Genomic DNA, 27,969 nt, shown 5'->3' with positions numbered 1-27,969 from the left:
CACTGACCCACCACCAAACCAGTCATGCCATGTTACAGGCAGCATAATATTCTCCACGGCTTCTCCTGACCCTTTATCTTTCACATATACTCAGGGTGAACCTGCTCTCATCTGTGAAAAGCACAGGACGCCAGTGGTGGACCTGCCAATTCTGGTATTCTATGGCAAATGCCAATTGAGCTCCCGGTGCTGTGCAGTGAGCACAGGGCAGTAGACATTTGGGCCCTCAGGCAACCCTCATGAAGTCTGTTTCTGATTGTTTGGTCAGAGACATTCACACCAGTGGCCTGCTGGAGGTCATTTTGTAGGGCTCTGGCAGTGCTCATCCTGTTCCTCCTTGCCCAAAGGAGCAGATACTGGTCCTGCTGATGGGTTATGGACCTTCTATGGCCCTCTCCAGCTCTCCTAGAGTAACTGCTTGTCTCCTAGAATCTCCTCCATGCCCTTGAGACTGTGCAGGGAGACACAGCAAACCTTCTGGCAATGACAGTATTGATGTGCCATCCTGGAGAAGTTGGACTACCTGTGCAACCTCTGTAGGGTCCAGGTATCGCCTCATGCTACCAGTAGTGACACTGACTGTAGCCAAATGCAAAACTAGTGAAGAAACAGTCAGAAAAGATGAGGAGGGAAAAATGTCAGTGGCCTCCACCTGTTAAACCATTCCTGTTTTGGGGGTCATCTCATTGTTGCCCCTCTAGTGCATCTGTTGTTAATTTCATTAACACCACAGCAGCTGAAACTGATTAACAACCCCTCTGCTACTTAACTGACCAGATTAATATCCCATAAGTTTCATTGACTTTATGCTATACTCTGATTAAAAAGTGTTCCTTTAATTCTTTTGAGCAGTATATTAAACTAGGGTCTTTAGAAATCACATCATTAGTTAAAGATTGGTTGTGTGCAGTAAAGGCAACTTCCCACAAGTTCCAGTTAAGTACAGATATCTTTATTGTTTAGTAAGAAAAAAAACAATAATGAAAGCCTCGACTTTAAAGGTTCAGAAAAAAATTCTAATTGAGATTACTGCGGGAAAGAAGTGAGAGCAAAAGATTAACAAATAAAAAAAAAAATATACTATCCATGTCAAAAATTGGGGACATACGGTACAACTGTAAGATGAGTAGAACTGGGTGTCCTCTGTACTCAGGTATGTGGAAGGAAATCAATAACGCAAGTGAGACACCACTAGGCCCATGATTTTTCTGTAATATGTACACATCTACAAATGAATAAGTACTTGATAAACTTGGTCTTCATTATATACAGGCAAAATGAAAGTCACAACAATTTAAACCTAGCATCATTATGCTTTATGGTACAAGAAAAAAAAAAGCATTAGAGGCTAGTCCTGCAAGCATAATAATATCAAATCTGGACTAAATGTTGTCAAAAAGAAAAATGGAAATCAAATGGAAAAACTCTAAGAACTATGAACATTTGGATGAAGCCAAAATTAACCTTTTGCAGCCTCTATAGTCTGGGCTATTTAACAGACCTCTGCAAATCCTACGGTAAGTACAGCTTGGAATAAGCATATAAACCTTTCATCATCTGGAGTATACCAGGTGTTGTTAGTACCACACCGCATGGATGTTATTTCTGTGGCAGACCCTAGAAGCCATCCAAAGTTGAAAAGAAAAATGGATATTTTATATATTTAAAAAAAAAAAAACAGTATTTCCTGCTAAAGTCTACAAGAGGCTTGTTGTCAGGGACTGATTTCTCTCACAGAAGGACAATGACCCAAAGTCACATTTGAGTTATTTAAAGGCAAAAACATTCAATATTCCAGAGTGTCCTTGTCAAATGCAAGTCACTAATCCAATCAATTATAATTGACTGGAGTTGAATGCTGATGTTCTTCAATAAACGTATCCAGTTTAAAGAAACTTTTGAGATTTTACAGTGAAAATTTTGCAAAAACTGCAGCACCTTAGTATAGATGTGAAAAGCTATTACAGGCATCTCTTAATATATTCATGGTTGTAATTTCTACCAAAGGCATTCCATGGACAATCTTTTTTGGCACCTACATGGAATACACAATGCATATCATTTCCTATTAGAAAATGTTAAAAGGAGTAAATCCTCTTGTGGAATAACTGCAATGAACTTGTAAAATAAAGCACATACATATATGGAGCATAAAGCAGCATAGATTTCCACTGTTAAAATAACATTTGAAAAAGAAAATATATACACACAATTTTATTTAATAAATAACTGATATATGTGGCATATTAATAAAGTGCTAGGTGATCATCTTTTACTAACACTTCTATCATGTTTTCTGATAATGTCAATTAGATATTCCTTTGTTACAACACTTCTATTGGCTTGCCTTTCTTTCAGCCTCTCTTTTCTCTGTTGATCATGTAGATAGGGTGAATTTGTTAGTTGTGGAGGGAGAAGAGAGCCTGTTGGTTTCACTCTTGTTACTACGTCCAAGAAAAGCCTCTTATTGTTGTTGTTAATAAAAGTAATAGCAGTTCCTCTCTGGCCCAGTCTTCCTGCTCTCCCAATCTGTATGTTGCAAAACAGAAATAAACAGATACCATTGACATGGACTAATGTGTGGTCTTGGATTCATAGAATGCACTATGCACTAAACACAATGAGAGGTCCACTGGAAGGGCAAATGTTTAAACCAAAAGAAGGAAGCAGTTAATATGGTAAGGACTAAAATTAGAACTCCAGGAAAGCAAGAGTGCTTATTTGGACTGGATTGTAGGAAGTGTGGCTAAAGAATCCTCAAAGTCGAGTTCTTCATTTAATTCACTAAGTAAAGAAATGTAATGTGTATCGTAATAAGTCAAAGGCTTTTTCAAATGACTAAGAAAAATAATCTTTTTTTCACCAATCGAAATAGAGATTAACTGCAACTTTTAAGGGCTAGACTAATTCATTTTAAAGTTTCAAAGACTATGCAAAGAACATTTCACATGTACTTTTTATGAGCCACAGATCAAGTGCAGAAATATATTACTGAAAGCTCAATTTACCACTGATTCGATTGAAGCTAGAAATTAGTTTGTAATTAATCACAAGTGTATTATTTAAAAGGACACTGTAAAGTCAATGCCGGGGCAATATGGAAAAAAAAAAAGAAAATAATACGCTGGTAATTGCAAGCAGCTCTCTGCATATTAGTCTTTACAAGGCTAAAAATGTTTACATACCTGATGAACATACTCATCCATGCTTGAAGGCATATCAAAATTTACAACAAGTTTGACATTGACCAGATCCAGACCTCTTCCAAGCACTCCGGTACTAATGACTACATCATACTCTCCATGTAGCAAGCCCTATAAAATGCATTTAAAGAGGAAAAACAAAATATAAAACTGGAAGATTCAAGCAACTTTCAATGGGTTCATTCAGATAAAATTATGAATGAATAACTGATTTCAATTGCTCACAACATTAAAAGATTTTTAATCTTCTTTTGCACAAGATAAAAAAGAAGTTGTGTAAACCCTCAATCCCCAAAACATAATTAGTTTCAGCTTTGCAAAAGTGTGCCCAGGGGTATGATTTGAGCCATAATTTTCTGGTCTAGTGTAAAGGCAGTTTTAAAATGATGCATTTAACAAAAGAGTGAAGTAATAAATGAAAATACACAGATCAGTCTTTTTGCAAAGTGAATTACCTAGTATTTTGAAAGAATGCAAATCTTTGCCTAGACAAAAGGACATAATGCCCCAATGAAAATATCTCAAACTATCTATGGAAAATCCCAATGCTGTGAATTAAACTTCTTTCTTCTTTAGAAATTTTGATACTGTACAACAATTCTAAAAATATAAAATTTGGTACAACAGCAGTAACATATATAAAATTGCAGTTTGTTTTCTTTTGGACATAAAAAATAAATAGAGAGATAGGTACAAATTGTAGGTACTAATTTGTACAACTGAACAATGGTGGAGAGAAAATAGATGTGTATGGATCATGTATGCAATAAAGTTTTTGTGCTTATCATTACACACTTAAAAATGAATGTAAAAATAACGATCCTACTTCTACTTGTACAGTCAGGTCCACAATTTTCATCATTTTGGTTCTGTACACCAGCACAATGGATTCAAAACAAAGCGATCAATATGTGATTTTAAGTGTAGACTTTCAGGTTTGATTCAAGGGGTTTAACAAAAACATTGTAAGAGCTGTTTAGAAAAGACAGACAGACTTTGTGGTGGCCTACTGTGCCAAAATTATGAAAATTGTGCCACTGTCCAGATACTCATGGACCCAAATGTGTATCTGTGTTAAGTTTATATTGATTTACTTTGGCCTACTGTTTTTGGTACGTCATTTATCCATTATTAATTATTTCTAATTTGTTTTTTCTTTGACATCTTTTAAAGCACTTTGAGATACATTCCTTGTATGAAAATGTGCTACAGAAAATGTTTAAGTGATCAGAATATCTGACCATATTTTTATTTGAATATTATGTGTTACTGTGCATAAATTTAGGTACAATTATTTTTATTCATTTTAATGTTTCCTTCTATTTTTATTGAAAAGCTATTACATCAAAAAAATGACAGAAAAATTGTTCAAACTTTCAGTAGGCTTATTGCATTCAATTTAGCAAACTGTTTTAAGCAGCTGTAAAAAAATTAAGGGATGAGTTTGGTGTTTTTCAAATCAAAGTTATTTTATCATAATCATAGTAGATATTAAGTTGACACATAAAACTGTGTTCTAAGTAGAAGAGTTTTGTTAAAATTTTTTAAAAATACCTTGTTGCAGCTTGCATTGAAACTAAAAGGTACATGGGTCCTTGGGTGACTAAAAGCCTTAAAACTTACTGAATATATCCTATTCTTCAAGCCAAAAAGTTTTAGCAAGTATTGATCTATGTCTTGCGATCACACACATACTGCAAAATAGCTTATTCAGGTCATATTAAGAAGGTAAAAAAGAAAAAGCAAACCATTGTTCAGACACTCAACTGGAGCCTATGCTAGCAATGTTTAGATACAATACAGGAACAACACCTAGAAAGGGCGCAAGTCCATCACAGGGCAAACACACACACAAACATGGGCCATTTCAGCAGCGCCATTTCACTATTATATTATTAGAGCACATATCTGTTCTTTGGTCATGGCTGCAAAACCATAATTACAGAAGCAAAAGTAGGACAATAAGTAGAATGCAGCTTGGTGCTGGGGGGATTTTTGGGTTATCATAACTCCACCTATGACAGCACATGTGAACAGACAAGCAAACAAGAAATGCAATACAATAAAACTTATTTTTATATAGTGCTCCTCACGGAGTGCAAGCGTACGGCACTGCGGACAAATTGTTAGGCAACATGCAAGCATAGATTATACTAATTACTAAATACAGAACTAGTACAAATAAAGACATAGATTTGTTAAACAAACAAAAAAAAAAGCAGAAACCGATTTTACATAAATGAAAACCAACAATATCTATGTGTTTAAATGTATTCTTACCTAAAGAAAAAAGTTTCAAGAATCTGTGATATAATAATTGTTTCTAGTTTCCTTTCATTATCATAAGAATAAATGCAGAAGGCAACTTTTCTTAAATCGAAACTTTTACTGCTTCAAAGTTGATGTATTTAGTAAGTTTTAAGGCTTTTTCTTTCACCTACAGACCCGTGTATCCTTATTTAAGCTAAACGAACAGACAAGTAGTTTTTAAAATGTATAAAAAAACCTTTCAAATTAGAACATAATTTTATGTGGCAAATTAACATACAGTATACCACAATTATGAAGAAATAACTTGACTTGAAAAATAAAGTGAGAAGATTACAATATACAAGCTTTCGAGGCAACTCAGGCCCTTTCTTCAGGCAAGATGCCCCGAAAGCTTGCATATTGTAATCTTTTTAGTTAGCCAATAAAAGGTGTTACTTTGCTTGACTTCTCACTACATTCATAATGGCTAATACTGTACAACACCCTAGTAATACTTGAAAACTACCAAGCTTATCCATTAAATATGGCCAGTGATGTTTTGTGTGTGTGTGTGTTTTTATTTTAATGAAATACTAGGGGGCTTTGCCCCCCCGCTCACTTTTTGTTTTTCTGGATACACACTTTTAAGATTTTTTTTTCCTTTGAATTGTTGCTATTTTATTAGTTTCACTTTTATTTCAGAACTTCTGTAAAAACAATTTTTGGAATCTTTCGAGTCCCAGTGTGCTGAATCTTTTTAATGAGGTCAGTGAGACACGTGTTTAATAATTCAGGGTAGGTTTCTCTGTTTGGAATTTCAGCACAAACAAAACGATCTACATCATCAGCAGGTAATAATTATTTTTGCGAAGTAACCAATTAATGCATGTGAGGTAAACTCCGTTTTTGAAATTCTCTTGACTTAAACTTCAAAGCCTTACAATATTTACATACTTCTGACATATCACCTATGTCCATATATTTGATCTCTATTCACCTTTTCGTTATTTCTCCGAGTAATAATTTCTCTTTCTTTGTGCTAATGCGATGTTTACTTTCTTTGTTTCGACACTGTCGTTTTTTGCTGCTTCATATTCTGTGTCTTGCTCTGCATGTGTTTCGCGCCTTTTTTTTTTTTTTTTTTTTGAGTCTTTTGAATTCCAGTTTTCATTATCTTTAACCTGCTCTGCATGTGTTTGGCCCCCTTGTTTTTTAACCTCTTTATGACATTTTACTTTGTTTTCTACTCTGTCTTTTATTTCTGACCTCGCTTTGTCCTGCTTTTTTTCAGTGACACCTGGTCCGTGGTGATTATTTTCCCTTTTTTGAGTAATAACTTCCGTTTGCTTGTGTTACTGCAATCTTTACTTTCTTTTTTTATACTTTCTAATTTTCCTACTTTCATATTGTTTAACTTTCTCCACATGTGTATCACACTAACATTTTTTTTTTGAGCCTTTCGAATTCCACTGCTTTCATAATCTCTAACCTGCTCTGCATGCGTATAGCGCCAACATCCGGATTGGACGTGCTTTTTCTTCAATTCCACTTGTTCTGGGCTGATAATTACTTTCATAATCTCTAACCTGCTCTGCATGTGTCATGTGTATAGCGCCAACATCCGGATTGGACGTCCTTTTTTTTTTTTCTTCAATTTCACTTGTTCTGGGCTGATAATTACTTTATTTTCTGAATTTGCACCTAGATTATTCTTTTTCTTTTTTGTCTCTCCAACACTTTTGAGTCTCTTTACTCCGAGCTGCTTTCTTCTTCGCTTAGTCGTCAACTGTCATCTATAATGTAATGTCCTTATACGCTTTACAGTTGTGCTTGAAAGTTTGTGAATCCTTTAGAATTTTCTATATTTCTGCATAAATATGACCTAAAACAACATCAGATTTTCACTCAAGTCTTAAAAGTAGATAAAGAGAAACCAGTTAAACAAATGAGACAAAAATATTATACTTGGTCATTTATTTATTGATGAAAATGATCGAATATTACATATTTGTGAGTGTCAAAAGTATGTGAACCTCTAGGATTAGCAGTTAGTTTGAAGGTGAAATTCGAGTCAGGTGTTTTCAAACAATGGGATGACAATCAGGTGTGAGTGGGCACCCTGTGTCATTTTAAGAACAGGGATCTATCAAAGTCTGCTCTTCACAACACGTTTGTGGAAGTGTATCATGGCACGAACAAAGGAGATTTCTGAGGACCTCAGAAAAAGAGTTGTTAATGCTCATCAGGCTGGTAAAGGTTACAAAACCATCTCTAAAGAGTTTGAACTCCACCAATCCACACTCAAGACAGATTGTGTACAAATGGAGGAAATTCAAGACCATTGTTACCCTCCCCAGGAGTAGTTGACCAACAAAGATGCCTTCATTGATGGAACAATGAATTCTGAATTATATCAGAGAATTCTAAAGGAAAATGTCAGGACATTGGTCCATGAACTGAATCTCAAGAGAAGGTGGCTCATGCAGCAAGATAACGACCCTAAGCACACAAGTCGTTCTACCAAAGAATGGTTAAAGAAGAATAAAGTTAATGTTTTGGAATGGTTAAGTCAAAGTCCTGACCTTAATCCAACAGAAATGTTGTGGAAGGACCTGAAGCGAGCAGTTAATGTGAGGAAACCCACCAACATCCCAGAGTTGAAGCTGTTCTGTATGGAGGAATGGGCTAAAATTCCTCCAAGCCGGTGTGCAGGAATGATCAAAAGTTACTGGAAACGTTTAGTTGCAGTTATTGCTGCAAAGGGGGGTCACACCAGATACTGAAAGCAAAGGTTCACATACTTTTGCCACTCACAAATATGTAATATTCGATCATTTTCCTCAATAAATAAATGACCAAGTATAATATTTTGTCTCATTTGTTTAACTGGTTTCTCTTTATCTACTTTTAGGACTTGAGTGAAAATCTGATGATGTTTTAGGTCAAATTTATGCAGAAATATAGAAAATTCTAAAGGGATCACAAACTTTCAAGCACAACTGTATATGCACTGAGAGCCCTGGATCTGTGTGTGCTCAAAGCCAAAACACGACTGAGTGTGTTGCTGCCCGTGCTCTTATTTGGTTGTAAGTAGGGCGTGTCTTGCAAGAATCTCATGTTCTACGTCATCGCAAGACGGTCCTGGGTCAATCTTTTGGCACAAAGTCTCATGTTTAAGGTCCCCGCGAGACGCTCCATGGCCATTCTCTTTAGTCTCGCGGGTCTTTTAAGTGTCTTCCGTGATCTTAACGTGAAGATCACGTCTCGTCGCCCTACTGTTACTCTCCAGGATTTTTTTTTATAATAGAGAGATCTTTACGTAGTTATTAGTCACCTTGCTTTGCAGAATTGCAGAATTTTACACTTTATTATTATTCTATTACATTTTTAAGTTATTTGTAAAAAATCATAGTAAAAGAAGGAGTAGGGGCAAGTTAATAAAACATCAAAAAACTGTTCACCTGTAGAATGCTGTTCCTTTCATTCTGTGTTTTATCAGAGTGAATTGATACAGTTTTCAAATCCATCACTTTTTGGACTGCATCACATAATAGATCTGCTCCAAGCTTGCAGTCCACAAACACAACAACAGGAGGATGATAAAGTTTTCTATCCTGAAAAGCATAATATGCCAAAGCAGTTTAGATAAATGTGTTAACATTTTAAATTACTTACAATGTATTCCCACTGCTAAAACATGCATAGGTCATCATTTGGAAGCAATTTTTGTTTTAAACAAACAAAAGGAGTTACATTTCTATACTAAATTCATATTTCAGTTTTTTTGTCATTTGTATGTAACTTTTGATGTTTAACTGTTAATTTGATATATCATAGGGCAAAGTCCTTTCTATCTTTAACTGCATATACTGTATGTGGTATAATGTTTTGACTATGTATAAAAGATATTTTTAAGTCCAAAACTTTTTAACTTTTGCAGTATTTAAGTAGAATGCAGTACAATGTCATGAAATGCACTGTTTAAAAATTATTAACAATAATATATAAACAAATTTTAAAATCTCAGAGTCAGACTCGGCTCTACAAATGGTTTATAATGACATATAGTAACTGTAGATAGTTATAATATAGTATGTATTAACATGTTATATGGAAGGCCCAGTAGAGAAAAAACAGACACTTTATTAATTAACTTAGTCTATATAATCATGCATGCTGTAGAAAAAGAAAATGTGTTGACTTACATTCAAAATTTCAAATAGTTTCTTCTTCTTGGAGGGTTCCTCTACCCATAAAATGATCTGACGAACATTGGAACAGGGCCGATTTTTTTCGCCAAGAATGACACGAACTGGGTTCTGTAGAATCTCTTGTGCTAGTTGTTCAATACTTGCAGGGATTGTAGCCGATGTTAAGAGGGTTTGATACTGTTCTGGTATTTGATTTAAAATGTCTAGGACCTGCTGCTGAAAGCCCATTTTTAACATGGTATCAGCCTGAAATATGAGAAAATTAAATACACTTTCTAGCATCACAAGATCAATTAATGAATAACCCAAAGTATACAGTTCTTTTAAGGTACCTACCTCATCAATTACTACCACCTTTATGCCATTCATTTGTATAACCTGCTGTTTAAGGATGTCCAACAGTCGTCCTGGTGTGGCAATAATTATCTAAACAAACATTTTAAAAGATTAACGTAATTAAGACTCATACATGCAGGACATTCGACATCACTATAGCTTGTGATGAATTAATATTTATTGATTATATAAATTTGTTTTAAAAACAAAAAAATAAAACAACTGATGAGATTGGGGGCTAGTCAAGTAGAGTGTACTGCTGTACAGAAATAAATATTTCCTACACTAGTAGTATTTATACAAAATTAGGGAACAAAAAATCATGTATGTAATATATGGATATTCCAAAGTAAAATGAAAATATGCACAAAATAGAAAATATGAACAAGGAGAGACATGACTCTCAATAAATAATAGCTCTGAAGGAAATGAAAGAAAAAGTAGCAAACTGGAACCTGTTTTTGTCCTACATTAATGGTTCCCAAACTCAGTCCAGGGGACTAAACTATGGCTACAGGTTTTTACTCCCCCCATATGCTGTTTTATTTGAATTCCAGGCCTAATTACGTAAGCTGTTATTTCCCAGTTACTGTTGTCACTTGGGTGCACATGGGGGACAGTTTAAGGGCTCAGGTGATGGTAATAACCTGCCAAACCAGAGGTTGATACTGTGGTTTTATGCTTTCTCTCTTCCTCCGTCTGCTGAAAGGAGGCCTAAGCACCACTTTCTATCCTGCCGAACACCTACATATTCAAGAGGGCTACCAACCTACTTCAGTTCAGCCTAGAACTATTGTCTGCAAAGATGTTTCTACACCTGTTCAATGTGCTTGCATCTAATATACGGGGTCAACCCTGGTGGTGCTCCCCAACTCTTTACCTTTATCTTCTCTTTTATACTGTGTTTTTAGGTCAATGTAAAAATTATGGAACAAAGTTTGGTAATTTGTTATCAAAATGCACTGGGCAGTTACAGTATGTGGGGATAATGTATTTTATTTTCTTTCCGTTTAAAAATATTTTCATCCAAATTTTCATTTTGCTTTACCAAGTGTTCTGGTTATTTAATCCATTATTTACTCATCAATGGGTCTCACTCTGAATAACTTGCAGCCCTTCATCATTCAGTGTTGTTTTTTCAGGAGTCTGCTCTGCTTGTTTTTAATTGTCATTTTTAGGATACAATGAAGGGCGCAAACTACACAGAAAAAGACAAATTAATAGGAAAACACAAAAAGAGAGTTATACATATAAAGCTATATCAAAAATAGAAATATTTCTAAAATGTCTAACTAATGTAAACATCTTTACTTCTGTACTTTTCTGAATGCAGAATGAGAAGAAAAAAAAAAAGACCTGTTAATGAAATTAGATCAGTTATTAACACGGATTATAAATCTAGTTAGAATAAAAACATGTAGCAACAGTGGATCCCAGGAACGATTTTAGGCACCACTGACCTATATAATATGTATCATTTAATTTTGCTAGATACAAGACTAAATTAATGTTTGCTTTGCTGTAGTTTCAGATGTTTCAAGTTTCATTCTCATGTAAAATACATATACAAGATTTACCTTGATATTTTGTTTTAGCCGATGAAGCTGTTGTGGTAGTGGCATGCCCCCAACCAGTAGGGCAGTTCTCATGTTGCACAGTCCCCTTGCCAGCTCTTTTGCTTGTCCTTCTATCTGAATAGCCAGTTCTCTTGTTGGAGTAAGAATCAGAGCAGCTGTTGCATGGTTCATTTTCCCTTGTGTCTGTAATTTAAAAATTATCACAGCCATTTATTACATATGATTGTTTAACTACAGTATATTATAAAATGCACCAGGTTGACATACTCAATTAATTTTCAACCATTATTTTACAATTTTTTTAGTCTGGAATTGTTGTTTCTCAATTAGATTTTTCAGTTTGTCCCAGAATGTATGCCATAATGGAGACATTTGGCTATCATTAGCGAGTGGGCCAGAGCCTGGCCTTACAGCACTGGGGGCAAAACAGGGAATAGTCTTGTCCATTGCAAGGCTCAGTAATGCACCCATCCAACCATACTCAAGCTGACATAGAGACCAGTTTAAAATCACAAATTAGATTATCTTGCACATCTTTGCAAATATGGGAAGACCGCCCATACAGTCATGGGAAAAACATACAATGTCAAGAAAGCCAATGTGCAGAACATAATTCATACCCAGAACTAACCATTCCACCACTTGACTAACTATGAGAAAATGTGGGTGTTCATAATTAGGAATGTCACAAATGCGTACTACAGTTTGAATATTAATGATTCAAATGAAAATTTGTACTTTCCCCAGCTAGCATTACATTACTCCTAATGTGCAATGTAACACAGTAGGAGTTTTCAATTCTTAATCTTGTAATGGAACCTTACTTCCAGTAACAGTTTATTTCTATTTGTGTTTTGAACATTTTTGTTGCAAGCATTATACAGTACAAATGGCACAATGAGTTTTTGTAGATCCCAGATGGAATACAACACAATAAATCATGTAGTTACTTATTATTTATTTAACAGATGACCTAATAATAACTACTTACAAAAATGAATGCACATAAAACTGTAAGTAATAAGTTGCAAAGTAAAAAGTTATTTAATGACAGAAAAAATCTTAAATAAAAGAAAAAAAAAGGTTACTACTGAAGTTATCCATGGGCCATATAGAATTATTCAAAACACCACAGCCAGTCACTGGTTAATAAGGTTACTAAAGATCCAGGAGGGCAGCAGAGAGGCAGAAAGGCTAAGCTGACTCAAAATTGTTAGTGAAGAGGTTTGCTACATTTGTCTAAGAACTCACACACATTTTCAAGCTATGAGCACTGTGCTTTGTGTGTAATGGGTCAGTTCTGTCCCACCCAGCCTAAAGTTTTCCATGCAAGACATTTGTATCTCAAGTCAAGCCAAATGGCTTTTTTGTTATACTGTCATTTCTGTATTTCTGCATACAGTGCATTAAAATAACATTCCTCAGGACCACAGTGCAATACATATATGTATAAACACAGAACAAGTGCAAGACAATTAAAGAACTTTACCACGGAGAACCAAAAAACTGGCCAAACTCTCACTTCATCACCACATCCTGTTACAATATTTGCAAAACTGCCCTACTAAATCCTTGATGATCTCATGATCCATTCTTTATCCACTCATGAACAAGGTATCTAAACTGTTCCATTTGGGGCAGCTGATCAATCCAAACCCAATGAGAACCAGCCAATCTTTTCTGGGAGAGGACCATGACCTCAGGTTTGGAGGTGTCAATTGTAATTTCAAGTTAGATGGAGTCTTTGTTCCAGTATCCTGGCATAGACATTCAGCAAGAGGATGAAGAGTGTGGTCACTTTGGAATTGGAATGTACCTTCTTGTGCTCTTTTCATAAATGGGGCTAACATATGTCTGCTAGTCTCAAGATACAACCCCAACCATCAACATAATCATGAAGATGTGTCAATTAAAAGCACACCACAATGTCCATCACTTTTTGGTTAGAACTTATGCATTCCTGAAACCTTGCCATTACAGACCTTTATAACCGCTGTACTAAATTCCACATGCAATGCTTCTGACATTGCCACTTCTGAAGAGAGAAAATCTACTAGGTTTATGAATTTCTCAAAGTGCCCCTTACACAGTATCACTATTTGAGGTCAATATTGCCTACGACTCTGAGAATTGCCTGGGTTATGTAACTGTACCATCTACCTTTTCTCTCTTATTGAAATAAAGCTTTTACCAGAATGTATCTATCAGATTCACATTTTTCATGGCATAACCTACTTATAAAACATTTTCTGCTTAGGTCATTATTATTTCTGCTCCTTTTGTGGCATGTTGGTAGGTCTCAGTCAAATCTGTCGCACCTCCCCTTATGCACATTGCACGATAGGTTTCTTTGTTCAGCTTTACACAGTTTCCCTTACTGGTGGTTTCCAATTACAGATCCTAGAGCTGATGCTTTGACAGGCAATAGCAACCGTTTTTGCTACAGCTCCCCACAACTGCCTCAATATGGATTTCTTCAGATTAAGATTCTACATGCTTGACTGCTTCCAAGACTGAAGACAAACTCTTCTTACAAAGGCATCCACTACTTCTAGTTTTGTTTGTCCACATCTGTCCAAAGGTGCTCCTGTGTTAGCTAGCTCACTCACCAAGTGATGATCAGTTGACAGCTCAGCCCCTCTCCTTAGCTAAGTGAGCAAAACATATGCTTTCAGAGTAGAGGGCACAAATATAAAGTTGTTCACTAAGACCTTCCTATCATTACCATAACGACAAGATTAAGTTTATAGTTAAAAAAAAAAACTTCCCAAAAATTAAGTAGTATTCATCTTAAAAGTGATTATTGACACAAAAGAAGGTAATAATCTGAATTAAAATAAATAACAGAAAATCTATTTTGCTAATGCCTTTAATTTTCTAGTATGTACCAACTCGGCATACAGTATGTGTGGGCCCAGTCTACGGGTATCTGTCAGTGTTTCAAGTTGCCATTTCAATGCTGCAATAAGTTGCTTAAAAGAACTACATCAATATTTGTTAGGTTGCTTCGTTGCTTGTTAGGTTTACAATGCAAAGTTGCTTCTGATCCCTACTCATCTTTATAATTACGGGCTCAAAGGTTTTGTTAGTCTCTATAGGAAAAGGTTAAACAAATCAGATGATCTTTAGATTTTGGATATGTTCACGCAGATGTGCAAGTAGACAGTTAAAAATGCAAGAAGGTCTTACCCAACACAATTCCACATTGTCTTTGACAGTATTCTTTACTGCTCTTTCAACCTTTTAAATGTTTATATACTGTAGCATCATTACCAACATTCACCACACAAGGCATTTTGTAACCAAGATTAGCTTATAACACCAAACATACCAAAAGATGATTAAAAACATAGTAAATTAAAAACATGGAGCATTGTCAAACAGTAGGAGGACTCTGAAGGCATAGTCCTTATAAAGTTTGAATACCAAGACGATACACGTAAACTTGGCACTCTAGATAAATATTCATGTCATATATTTGAAAAGTATTACAATGAACCATTTCCACAAACTGTACTATTTTAATGGGACACATATTATTATACCCACTGTGTTACATTTGTTTTGAATGAATGTAGCCTTGCACTACTTGCTTGCTGTAATAAAGATACATAATATGTCCTTGTGTACTGAAATTTTAAAGCAATAAAGCCGTTCTCTATTCCACTCTATGTACTCGATGTTTCAAGTTTATGTGCCACATGTTCTTTTTTGAATGCTGCATGCAGGCACCATCTATAAACGCAAAATGTTGAAGATGCAATGAGAATGAAGGGGAAATATTTTTTAGTAGTGCATAGTCTGCAATGTTTGCATGTGTAATCTGCTATACATGCCGATTCATGTGGCTACAAACCACTAGCAATGGATGCACACTGCAAATATATGCTGCAGGATGAATACCTAAGTTCCATATATATAGGAAATGATAATGGTAAAGCTACTGTATAATATGATTAACAGAGGTAACTCAATTACTTCCTCTAAGGTTTCACATTACTACAAATTTCTACTGTATATAATACTACAAAATAAAGCTCTGTTTATTAAAAATAGGTATCTGTACATCACAGTTTTTATTTTCAAATTAACATTGAGTATTTCAAAAGAAGAATGCATCTTTGAAGCTTCAAAAGTTTAAAATCCTGAAGAATGGTGCAGCTCATTTCTGCAAGCTGCACGCTAAATGAAATGCTTTAGCTGGAATGGTTTCAAAAATATGACTCAAAAATACTTAAGAGCTATGGAATTAATCATCCTCCACACCTCTTCCTGTACGTGGGCAAACGTAAACTTACCTCTTCGAGTGCCCTCACAAGGACAGGGAGCAGGAAGCCTGCTGTTTTTCCTGAGCCTGTGTCAGCACTGGCTATTACATCTCTTCCTGCCAGACCGACAGGAATCATCTGCATCTGAACAGGGGTTGGAACTTCATAGCCCGCTCTTTTCAGGTTTTCATTCAAAATTTCAGGAAAACCACAGTGAATAAATTCTACTATAGGCCTGTTGACTCCTTCACCATGCACTACAATTCCTAGATCATGTCTGAGTTGCTGGATCTGTTCCTCACTAAGACTTGAAATAAACGGATCTTCCTGGTAAACAAGCACATCATCACTGTCCAGAGGAGTAACTAGAGAACTCTTTCCTTGATTTCCACTATCACTAGGCGTCCTGGCAATGTTAAGAAGCAGGCCAGCTCTAGTAAGATTTTCAGCTTTACATTCTAAACTACATACATCACTATCTGTTGTATCACAAATGTACTCTCCATATCGGCCACATAAAACACAAACAGGCTCCCCAGGTTCTGGCCAACGTTGATTTTTCTTAAAAGACTTCACTGGATCTTCTTCAACAGGGAATCCTTCTTGTTTATGATGTAAATTTTCTGTAAGAAAAGCATTCTTTGCTAGTGTTTCCTCAAGCTCTATTTTTTCTTCCTGTAAACCACACTCTGACTCTGTAGGAGTAAATGTATCCTTCAAAGATGGGTGCTGTGACTGCTGGATTGTCTTATTGTTCTCAACATCATCTTGAGAAACTTTCAACTTCTTTGAAGCTTGATTAGTGTTGTCAAACGAATGCTTTACCTTCAAAGTTCTTGGAACAAACATTTTCGTACCTGAAATGTGAACAATGAGACATGTTAATGCATGAAAAATTAATAAGGTGTAATTTCACTTTCACAATAGTCTCCCTGATAACACAATATATTTTTACTTTTTTCCCCCCACTTACCTTCCAGAAAGTAATTTATCATCTATGAAATTTGCACTAAATGATGCTAATGGAAATATGTTAACTTTGGGAGTGGTCTCCCTAGACTTTCTCATATACTCAGATAAGGTGGTATATTTGAGGAGTAAACCGCAAGGCAATAATTATATTTTTAGTACATTAAAGAACAATCAACAACAAATCAAATTAATAATATATTGAACAATTATTATAAAAGCTGAATAAATCAGACTCTGCAGCTGCATAAATAATAGGTAAAGTACCACTTCCAGTTAACAGGAATAGCCAAAAAGTTGATAGAAATATATGTTTTGTACCGAATACTTGTATGCAAAATTTAGTTGACCTAAGTGAAAGCGTACTCAAGTTATCATGTTTACATACATACACACAGACAGACAGACAGAAATAATTCCAAAATGGTATTTCTGGACTCAGGAAGTCTAAAACATTGAGATTCATCAAAATCTCAAAATTGAATTTTTGGAGGATTTCAATACTTTCCCTATATTTGGTATATTAAATGATGGATTAAAGGCCAGAAGTCCACAAGGCCGTCATCATCAAGTTTTTCCATGTGAACTCTGAATACAATAAGGACTGATTGTGAGGTCATTTATGTTAGGTAGGATGCCTAGAGGGGGCTGAGCGGTCTTGTGGCCTAGAAACCCCTGCAGATTTTATTTTTTTCTCCAGCCGCCTGGAGTTTTTTTTTTGTCCTCCCTGGCATTCGGACCTTACTTTTACTCTATGTTAATTAGTGTTCCCTAATTCTGTTTTCTTATTTATTTTATCTATTTTCTCTTTCTTCATTATGTAATAGGGAGCTTTCCCCCCTGCTCACTTCGCTCTTCCACCCCCAGGTTTGGTTTACTGGATATACAATTTAAAGAGATTGTTACATATGCATTATTTTCCCTTTTACTTTAAAACATTTGTAAAGACAATACTTGTCCTTTAGTTCTGGCCCTGGGCGTGGTTAAATCTTTCTCGCAAGACGTATAACACTGCTTGTGTTGTGAAGGAGGGGGTGGCTGAATGCACACTAAGGAGATACCATTGGATCAGCTGCTGTCTTTCTGCTGCTGCTCCTCGTAAGCTGCGTTTTCTGTTTGTCGCTCTGCACGTCGATCATTTCAAAGCCTGCACAGCAACTGTCCTTTTGCCACTCCGATTCTCTGCTGCTCGTGTTGTGAAAGGAAGGGCGGAGGGTCTGAACACACGCTAAGGAGACGTGGCCTGAACATCTGCTGGCTTGCTGCTCCTGCTGCTGCATGTTCTGCTTGTCGTTGTTTTAAGAGCTGGGAGCACATGAAGTGTGTCTGCCAAAAGTATTCCAACAACTGCTTGGTTAGATGTTTGTGAAATTGTTTTAACACTAGAATTACCAGAGCCTACAAAAACTCATAATTCTGTCCCACCTTAAATTGCTTCTTAAATCCCTTCACACCTCTCCGCCAGTGTCCTTTGTCCTCTAAATGTGCTGATAAAGAGAAGCTAGGAGCAGCCGGCTATTCCATCCCCCACCAATTTAGAACGAGCACGAACTTCTCTCAGCTCATGCCTTGATTGAGTATCTGGGAGTGAAGTGAAGTTTTAGAGTGGAAATAATAGATCGTTATTTGGAACACACGATTTCATGTCTGTTCCGTTTCTACAGTAATCTGATACACACATTGTTAAAACAGAAACGTTTTTTATATTCTAGTAGTAGATGACAAAATGTAGACATAAACTATATAATGTATGAAGCCTGAAGTCCAAATATCAAAGAAACATTTTCACAAGAGGTACAAATATAACACAATAATTGCGCTTTTATTCAAAACTATAACTGCAGAAACAAAAGCCGCCTAACAAGCGACATTGACAGCAGTGTATTATAACTGCTTCCGTGGTGCAACAGAATCAGTTCCTGCTTGGGAATCAAAAGGTTTATAGAAGTTCGATCCTGTACCACTCCGTTTGAGAAGCAAACTGCTCTTAGTCTTACTATTTTAGAATAAAAGCATACATTTGATTTCAGTCTGTAACAGCCGGTGCAATTAATGATCCTTGTAAAGGATAATACTAAGCAGGGTATTCCTTTGAGCCCGAGGACTTCTACTGTGCACAGAATTAATGGCACCAGCAACTTTAGAAAATATTAGTGGTTGACCTTGAAGTTTTATAATGTCATCACTCTCAAAAAAGTTAAAACCTGATTACTCATGTTTTCTGATGAGTATACACTTAATTTTAAACTTAGTCATTTTGTTCAATAGTTCCTTTTCTATAAGCTGTAGTATTAAGTAGCAAAGGGAAAAGCTTCCTTTGAATGTACAGTATATGGTGTGTTAAAAGTTTACAGGTCAATTTAATTTAATATACTCTTCATGCGTTAGAGCACAGAAGTGGCATTATCTCCAGATGTAGAAAAGGCTTTTGATAAAACTGATTTGAACTATTTACTTGTCATACTGTGTAGTTTTAGACTTAATCCTAAAAGTATACAATGGATAGGATTGTACTGCTTACATCCCCGAGTCTCCATTTGTACAAATTACACAAGTCCATATTTTTTCTAAGCTGCAACTGAAACAAAAGAAGTATGTCCTCTTTTATCCTTCTTTTAGTCAATGTCATAGTGTCAACATAAGAATTTTATTGAGGGATAATTCAGAGCTAAAAGTTCCTCAGTATGTCTAATCTAGACTATTTGCGTCCATACATGAAGATTTATGTACAACTGACAAATTTTAGTAATTATCAGGTTTAAAGATGAATTTGACTAAATGTATATTATGTTTTTTGACTAAAAAGGCACATCAGTCTAAATTTGACGTTTTCAAAGACTATGTCACACTAATTTATATATTTAGGAGTTATTAGCTCACACCTTAATCTGTTTTGCACTGGCTAAAAGACATGTTTCGTTATCTAAATGTATGAAAAATACAGTTTAGTCACATCTGTGTTCATCTCTTCTTTAAAAAGTAGCAGCTTTCTCTAGTATTATGTCCTATATACCCTCCAGAGTAAAACTACACTCTGAATTTCATACCATCTTTCTCTTCAGAGATTATGTGTATATATGTATGCATGATAAGTGAGGAAGGAGCCAACAACACAGACAACAGCATGAAGGAAAGAATGATGAACTACTGATACATCAAAAAAATGTTCTTCTCTCTGTTTATGTGAGCACCAGAACACACTCAAGAAGGGAACAGCAAGTCCCCGAGAGTCTTTTTAACCAAGTGACGTCACCACAACCAATTTGAAGCCTACCAATTTACCTGACGTGACTGAAATTTGCTGCAAAGAGGGGAGTGTAAAGAAGAGTGCACTTCATTCTTGATGACCCCAGGGAAAGGAACTCCAGCTTTGCATAGACTAGTAACTAAGGCACAGAATACTGACTAGTAACTAAGGCACAGAATACTGAAGAGTCAGTCTGAAATCTAATGGACACTTTTAGGTGTAGCATAAAAGAAACCAACTCTTACTTTCTTACTCTGTCATACAGCTTATCATAAAAACCAACTCTTACTTTCTTACTCTGTCATACAGCTTATCATAAAATTTATAAACAGTTATTTTAAATAAACATATTTGTACTACAATAATAAAGCATTTTAATAAAAAGTTGATAAAAATGAATGAAGTACAAATTTAAAATGATGAAAAGCAACAGATAATCAAATAAGATTAGTCTACTATAAATTTACCATGCATGGCTTTTGAAAGCAATAATGCCATATGACTAGGAAGCCCTTCATAGTTCTGGGAGACAATTAATACATACAGTCATAAGAGTTTTGAAGTGTTTTACAGTACAACCTTTATAGTCTAGCAAATCCCATTTGGCATCTGTGCAGGTTTTGGATGAAAGTGAAAATTAGTCCCAATTTGCACCTAGGAAAAAAAAAATTAAACCATTAATGAGTAAAAACACTCAAATCCAGAATAAATCTGATGTGAATTTTCCTTAAAGAAATCAGCCACTCCCAAGGAAATATAAATTCAGAATTTACTTTATACATTTATCAGTATATGAGATTCACAATCATGTTGCAATATAAATAAACTTTGGCAACTCTATTAATTTTACTATGAAAGGGATTACCACATGATTGTCAATGATTGTTTTTTCCAAGCATGCGGTCAATGAAAATACCAATATTTTTCACAGCAAAATATTAAATCTGTACAAAAACTTGAAAATCAAGACTGTTAATGCTGTACAATGTTTGCAGGGATTTTTAAACTGTATGGGTGTGACAGTTCACATACTATAGTAGAATTTAAATAGCTGCTGAAAACAAGCTTGTAATAGCTGCTGAAAACAAGCTTGTTTTGAGCAAAATGGTAATGTTTATATCAGACAATCCCTTTGTTATGAAAGGAATGCATAATACTGTAACTTTAGTTTTGTGGGGATCTATTACACATTTGCCTGAGCAACAACGTCTGGCACACATAGAAGATTTAGGGATTGATGATGCGCATTTCTTTGACGAAACACCTTATAAAACATTTACAAACAAGTAATATCATTTCAAGCCAGAATTCTATTAAAAATTATAAAAACTTTGTTAGGCTCAAGAATTTGGCCAAGTTAAATGTTTTTCCTAGGCATTTTCCTCTAAGAAACTACACCTTTACTTACAAGAATGACCACATTTACAAACTCCGACTGCACAAATTAACTAAATAAGAACAGTGTGTTTCTATTACTATTTTCGATAATCCATTAGTAGAGTTACCAAAGTCATTTTTAATTCTGCACTAAAACCAAAGTGATGAAACTTTAATCACAGTATCTTTGTGTAACTCAGTTTTTAGGAGAAGTTCAAGATTTAACATCTGCATTTCCTTTTCTTATTGATACTTGAGCTCTATTTTGTTTTCTAAAGTGGGAGTGGAGGGGGCAGTTGGTTTTCTGAATATACACTGCAGTAAAAATTGCTTGTTTTTGATCGAGTTTTTTTATACTTCATACAATCTACATGATTTCTGATATTAAAAAGATCAACTGGTAATATTAACAGAAAAATAAAGCAACTTTCTCAAATTGCCAAAAGCCACTTTAAGACAGACAGGCTTCATTTATATAATGACTTTGAAAAAATGAATAATAACTTCTCATGGAAAAGACTGAAATGTTTCTATAAGCAGTTAATGATGGCAATAATTCATAATATTAGTAATATACAATACTTTAATACATTTCTAATAAAAAATATTCATTCTAAAATACAATGAATGCTATCAGTAATTGTTAATAATCAATTTCTTAAAATAAAAGTAATATTAAGTTCACAAGAAGCACTGTTAGCCAATGCCTCCGTTATAAGCTTAAGCCACTTTTCCACTATAAATTGGCATTTCTAATTTTGTATTCAACTATCTAAGCATGATACTCAAACACTAATCAAATATTTTGCTAAGAAAAAACATTGGGTACATGAATTTGCTGAAAGGCTGTAAGTGCCTCTTTGCAAGTCAGGGGCATATAATGACATGCTGTCTTTTAAAGGGAGGCTACGCACGGAACTGACTTCATCTCATCTACCTCCTGCCCCAGTAATGTTGGCTGTCTGCTCTTTTCATGCTATAGTCTGTCAATTATAAAAAACAACATCCTTGGAGAGAAAGACGAGAGGGGAGACGAGACATGATCTTCACGTGAAGATCACGGAAGACACTTAAAAGACCCGCGAGACGAAAAAGAATGGCCATGGAGCGTCTCGCAGGGACCTTAAACATCAGACTTTGTGCCAAGAGATTGACCCAGGACCGTCTCACGATGACATGGAACATGAGATTCTTGCAAGACTCGCCCTACTTACAACCAATATCAAATAAGACCAAGGGGAGCAACACACTCAGTCGTGTAAAGGCTTTGAGCACACACAGATCCAAGGCTTTCAGCGCATATAAAGCGTATAAGGACAATACGTTATAAATGAAATGTCAACGACAAAGCAAAGAAGAAAGCAGTGCGGAGAAAAGAGACTCAAAAGCACTGGAGAGAAAAAAGTGCAAAAAAGAAAAAGAATAATCTAGGTGCAAATTCAGAAAATAAGGAAAGTAAATATAAGCCCGAAACAAGTGGAACAATCAGGCTCAGTATTAAAAGACAAAGAGTAAAAGACAAAGTAGAACTTCATAAAGATGTTCACAAATGTTGGCGCTATACACATGCAGAGCAGGTTAGAGATGAAAGCAGTGGAATTCGAAAGGCTCAAAAAAAATAAATAAATAAATAGCGTTGGTACGATACACATGTGGAGAAAGTTAAAGATATGAAAGTAGGAAAATTAAAAAGTATAAAAAAAAAAAAGAAAGATCGCAGTAGTGCAAACAAATGGAAATTATTACTCGAAAAAGGGAAAATAATCACCACGGACCAGGTGTCATTGAAACAAAACCAGGATAAAGCGAGGTCAAAAATAAAAGGAAGTAGAAAACAAAGTAAAACATCATAAAGAGGTTAAAAAAAGGGGGCCAAACACATGCAGAGCAGGTTAAAGATAATGAAAACTGGAATTCAAAAGACTCAAAAAAAGCGTAGGCGCGAAACACATGCAGAACAAGATACAGAATATGAATGCTGAAAAAAACGACATTGTCAAAACAAAGAAAGTAAACATCGCATTAGCGCAAAAAAAGAGAAATTATTACTCGGAGAAATAACGAAAAGGCGAATAGAGATCGAATATATGGACATAGGTGATATGTCACAAGTATGTAAATATTGTAAGACTTTGAAGTTTAAGTCAAGAGAATTTCAAAAACATGGTTTACCTTACATGCATTTATTGGTTACTTTGCAAAAAAAATTATTAACTGCTGATAATGTGGATCATTTTTGCCTGTGCTGAAATTCCAAACAGTCACCCCTATCCTGAATTATGGTATAAAGTCATTAAACACATGTCTCACTGACCTCTTTAAAAAGATTCAGCACATTGGGGCTCGAAAGATTCCAAATATTGCTTTTACAGAAGTTCTGAAATAAAAGTGAAACTAATGAAATAGCAACAATTCAAAGAAAAAAAATCTTAAAAGTATGTATCCGGAAAACCAAACACGAGGGCTAGTGAGCAAAGCGAGCAGGGGGCGAAGCCCCCTAGTATTGTTATATAAAATATTTTATACAACAGTGGCAACAGCAGTCTCATGTCCAGAAGCATTCTTTTTCTATTTGGATTTGTTTAAATGGATCGGAAAACTGAGACACAAGCATAAATGTATCGGAATATTTATATTTCCGCACTGTATCATCAGCTAAACTTATTTTTTGTGTTCAATAAGCTAAATGAGCACTACAAGTACATGGACTACTTACACAGTACCATGTGTACTCCACTTTACTTCCCATATCACAAAGATATGTACTCCACTTTACTTCCCATATCACAAAGATATGCAGGTTAGGCTGACTGCTGATTCAACATTGTCCATGTACTGTATAAGTATGCCCAATGTCAGACTGGCACTCATGCCAGGTCTGGTTTCTGGCTAGACCATTATGCTACTAGGCTTGACGCCCCATAAACTGGAAGAGGGTTAAGCAAACATACAGATGTTACTTTCATCTAAATATTAAAACCTGATGCTCTTTTTGAAACACTGTGCAAAGCATTCTGCTAATGTTGGTTGGTGGTGTGGTTTAAGCCTCACTTCGACCTAAAGTCAAACCATCAACTGGTTAAGATAACCCTGTTAATGAACAAAAGTTAGGTCTATTTGGATTTCAGAGTTTCAAGTTAGACATTTTAAACTCAAAGGTAACAATGAAAATAGGAGTTTAATTTTTTTTTTAATTAAGTGTTTCCTTGGCATCTTTGAAGAAGTATCACAGACTATACTTTTTCACATTTTTTGTTAATATCTTTTAAAGTGTTTCACATCTTTTTTTAAACAAAGTTGCTTCTTCACAAACATGGTATATATGCATATGCATTGTGAAATTGGGTTCCAAAGTCCAGCATTTTCTCTAAATTTTTAAAAAGATCTATCCTGCACTGGCATTTTACACTGCAATTAAAAAGGCACAGGTAAAGCCGGAAAACAAAAGCCTTAATACTTAGTGAATATGTCCATTTTTCAAGCCTAGACAGGTGCAGAGTATACTTGCACGTCATGCGATCACACACACACTGTAAAATAACTTATATACAGTATGTAATTTTTTTAACAAAAAAACAGCAACATTATGAGAGTCAGCCATTTTGAAATAAAAGCAATGCACTTCCTCAGTACTTGCAGGCTTCCATAAAACCTATTCCCGCAATGGAGTGGTTTCATCTCGAAATATAAAATCACAGTAAACTTTTCTTGCCACATGGTTTTTGGTTTGATATGTTTCCATTTTTATGCAAGAACTCATCACAAGCAAATGAAAAAGTATTCTTACCTATATCCTTGTATTGTACATTGTGTAGTTTTTGTTCATTCAATATTTCCGCAACTGTGGGTTGCAAAGGTGATTTTTTTTATTCTAGTCTCCTTTTCAGAAAAAATAGGCCTGAATTAACGGCTACACTTGCAGGCTTGTTGACCCTTCTGCAATATGCATCTAAAGATATTCAGTCGAAAGTGAATTGTTTTTAACAGGAGTATGCTGACCTTACTTACTTGCCCATGGCACCTTTATTCTTCACCAGTAACATTTTAAATATATATACAGTCAGTTTCTATTGATAAGTCCTAGTCTACTTTGAACTGTTCTGCACATGCTCATCATCCAACAGTCACTTAAAAGGACAATTTTTCTTGTGGTTGAAAAACCTGCAGTGCAGGTGTAGACACAAGGCCCATAAAACACTATACCCAGTATGGAAGAAGGATGGAAAGATTATGCATTAATATAAAGCATTTACTTTCAATAAGCCATACAAATTTTTAAAAATGGTAAAAATGTTTTCACAATCCACCCAATTTCTCATTCAATGCAACTGTAGCAATGCTGCCAGGATTGGGTCTATTGTGGCACCACCTGGCACAATACAATCATCAGGCCTACAGGGTGTGCCAGTCCTTAACACACACACACACGCTCACACAAAGCCATATACAAGCTCATTTTAAAACATAAACAACGAACCTGATCTCCATATCTTTGGGATGTGAGTGGAAAGTTGGAATACACAAGATTATAATCATAGGCAGGTATGGTGAAGATATACAAATTCTATAAAGGCAATGACAGAGCTAGGATTCAGACTTAGTCTCAGAGTGCTGTGAGGAGGAGGTGTTAACTGCTTTATGTCTCAGAGCGTTTAAAAATTTCATTTAAAAATTTCAGGATGACACTATAATCATAAAAATGACTAGGATCCAAAAACACTTCAAAATGCATCATTTGACATGGAAAGATTGATGCACAAGATATGTTTAAATTGCTTAAATATAAAATAAAGTGTTGGTAAAACAGTTGTGGAGGATCTTACATAGGCTGCTCTTTTTCAGTAAAAGATGTCTCTTCTTAAACCAGACTTAATTCTTATGTGTAAGTTACATAAGATATTGTCTTCTTCACCATGGTCTAGCTCCAAAAACACCAATGAGACTAATTCACTGTGCCTGATTTATTGTTTATCAATTATTTTCAGCCAAAGACATATTACTTAACTATTTTAGCAGCATACAGGAGACAATCCATTGTACTTAGATTCTACAAATACTGTTTCTTTTTCAGAGCTCTAACTTATTTCAACAAACGAGTCAGTTTAATTCTATACATATACATATTGGCAAATAGTTAGAGGCTATGTCAGCGCGAGTTGCAAAAGAGACAAAATTAATAAAGGTTTTTTCCATACTGAAAAATTAAAAGAAAGACAAAGAGCCTCCATCAGGACTGCCTACAAATGAACAAGCAAATAATAGATATACAAGTGGACAAGTGCCATTATTTAAATGAGGAGCACACTTTGCAGTACTTGCTCAAAGAATGAATACCAGTCTAGCCACCAGGGGGGCAAACCAGCCAGTCCCAAGCCCAGATGAATACTGAAGGTTAGTGTCACAATGGGCATCTGGCTGTAAAACTTTAATCAAAACCTTAATGATGGAATCAATCCAATCAGCTTATACCAGGAACTGAAAACTAGGAATGGAAACTGCACCCCATCCTAACACTCTTTCTCTTACACAGGTTATTAAACACAATTACCCTGATTTACAGACAGGATCCTAATCTACTCATGTCCTCCTACTATCACCCTGCTAACCTACACCAGCCTTTGTCAGCTTTCTCCTATAAAATACATCCAAGTTCCTCACGGGCCATTCCCTGTTGTAATAAGAACATGTAAATATGTCTCCAATAATAAAGTCCCTCAGGATCTTTTAATATTACACTGTGAACCCTTCCATCTATATAAAAACAAAAATACTTGCACCATTTTTTGCAACCTGCTTGGAAGAAAACAGGCTTACAGAACTTTTCAGAGGACATGAATGAACTCGTGATGTCGACCTCAAAATCACTTTTATTGAACATTTAAATTCGTTGAACACACTGATTTATTAGTGTCTTTTCTCTCACACTTACACACACAAATATATAATATATATATATATATATATATATATATATATATATATATATATATATAATATATATACAGTATATATATACAGTATATATATATATACAGTATATATATATATATATATATATATATATATATATATATATATATATATATATATACACACACACACACACACACACGTATATGTACTGTATATATAAACTTAAAAAGCTCACTGAACAAGCGACTAGTCTTTAACCCCAGTCCCTTCTTCATTTTCACTAATTCCTACCGTTCAGGTATATCACCTCATTCATATTCACTTTTAATCTCCTTGCCTTACCTGGCGAAAGTGAAACATCTAATCTCTAAATTCCTTTTATCAGCACGGACATAAACGTAACCTTTTATATCACAAAACAGTTTATATTTAAAAGGCAACTTCAAACGACAGTCTGAATGACTAAACTGTTGAATAATTAAACATCATACGATGATATAATTATAGAATTAATAACAATTTAATTTTTATAACACAAGAATAATAAAAGATACTTACTAATAAATTCAGAGCCTCACCAACAGCGCGTCCATTTACCATTTTTTAAGAACAATTTCA

At 35.1% G+C, this 27,969-nt stretch overlaps 1 protein-coding gene across 2 annotated transcripts; it reads right to left on the bottom strand.

Moving 5' to 3' along the window:
- Positions 1–1,222: 1,222 nt before the first annotated feature.
- Positions 1,223–27,969, bottom strand: ddx59 (DEAD (Asp-Glu-Ala-Asp) box polypeptide 59). 2 transcript variants are annotated; one of them, XM_039735430.1, is made up of 9 exons: positions 27,910–27,969; positions 20,641–20,715; positions 15,876–16,702; positions 11,578–11,760; positions 10,001–10,090; positions 9,659–9,910; positions 8,915–9,067; positions 3,186–3,314; positions 1,223–2,529 (listed from the first exon to the last, which is right to left on the bottom strand). In XM_039735430.1, the coding sequence occupies exons 3-9, from the start codon at positions 16,692–16,694 to the stop codon at positions 2,266–2,268; spliced, it is 1,890 nt and encodes a 629-aa protein (XP_039591364.1). In that variant the 5' UTR covers positions 16,695–16,702; positions 20,641–20,715; positions 27,910–27,969; the 3' UTR covers positions 1,223–2,265. The 2 variants fall into 2 exon arrangements, with proteins under 2 accessions (XP_039591364.1, XP_039591363.1); XM_039735429.1 differs by lacking the exons at positions 20,641–20,715; positions 27,910–27,969 and adding an exon at positions 20,529–20,601.

The sequence above is a fragment of the Polypterus senegalus genome, chromosome 14, assembly GCF_016835505.1.
Source record: "Polypterus senegalus isolate Bchr_013 chromosome 14, ASM1683550v1, whole genome shotgun sequence".
NCBI classification, from domain to species: Eukaryota; Metazoa; Chordata; class Cladistia; order Polypteriformes; family Polypteridae; genus Polypterus; species Polypterus senegalus.
The sequence above is the reverse complement of the archived record's forward strand: the minus strand, read 5'-3'. Positions and strand labels throughout refer to the sequence as shown.

Bases quoted from the DNA above. Each gene is read 5' to 3' on its own strand.
- ddx59 (XM_039735429.1), bottom strand. From the start codon at position 20,559: ATGGCATTATTGCTTTCAAAAGCCATGCATG. The intron at 9,068-9,658 runs GTAAGTCAACAC...TATGCTTTTCAG, and splicing joins AACTATTTGAAATTTTGAAT to GATAGAAAACTTTATCATCC. The intron at 2,530-3,185 runs GTATGTAAACAT...TGCAACATACAG, and splicing joins TGGATGAGTATGTTCATCAG to ATTGGGAGAGCAGGAAGACT.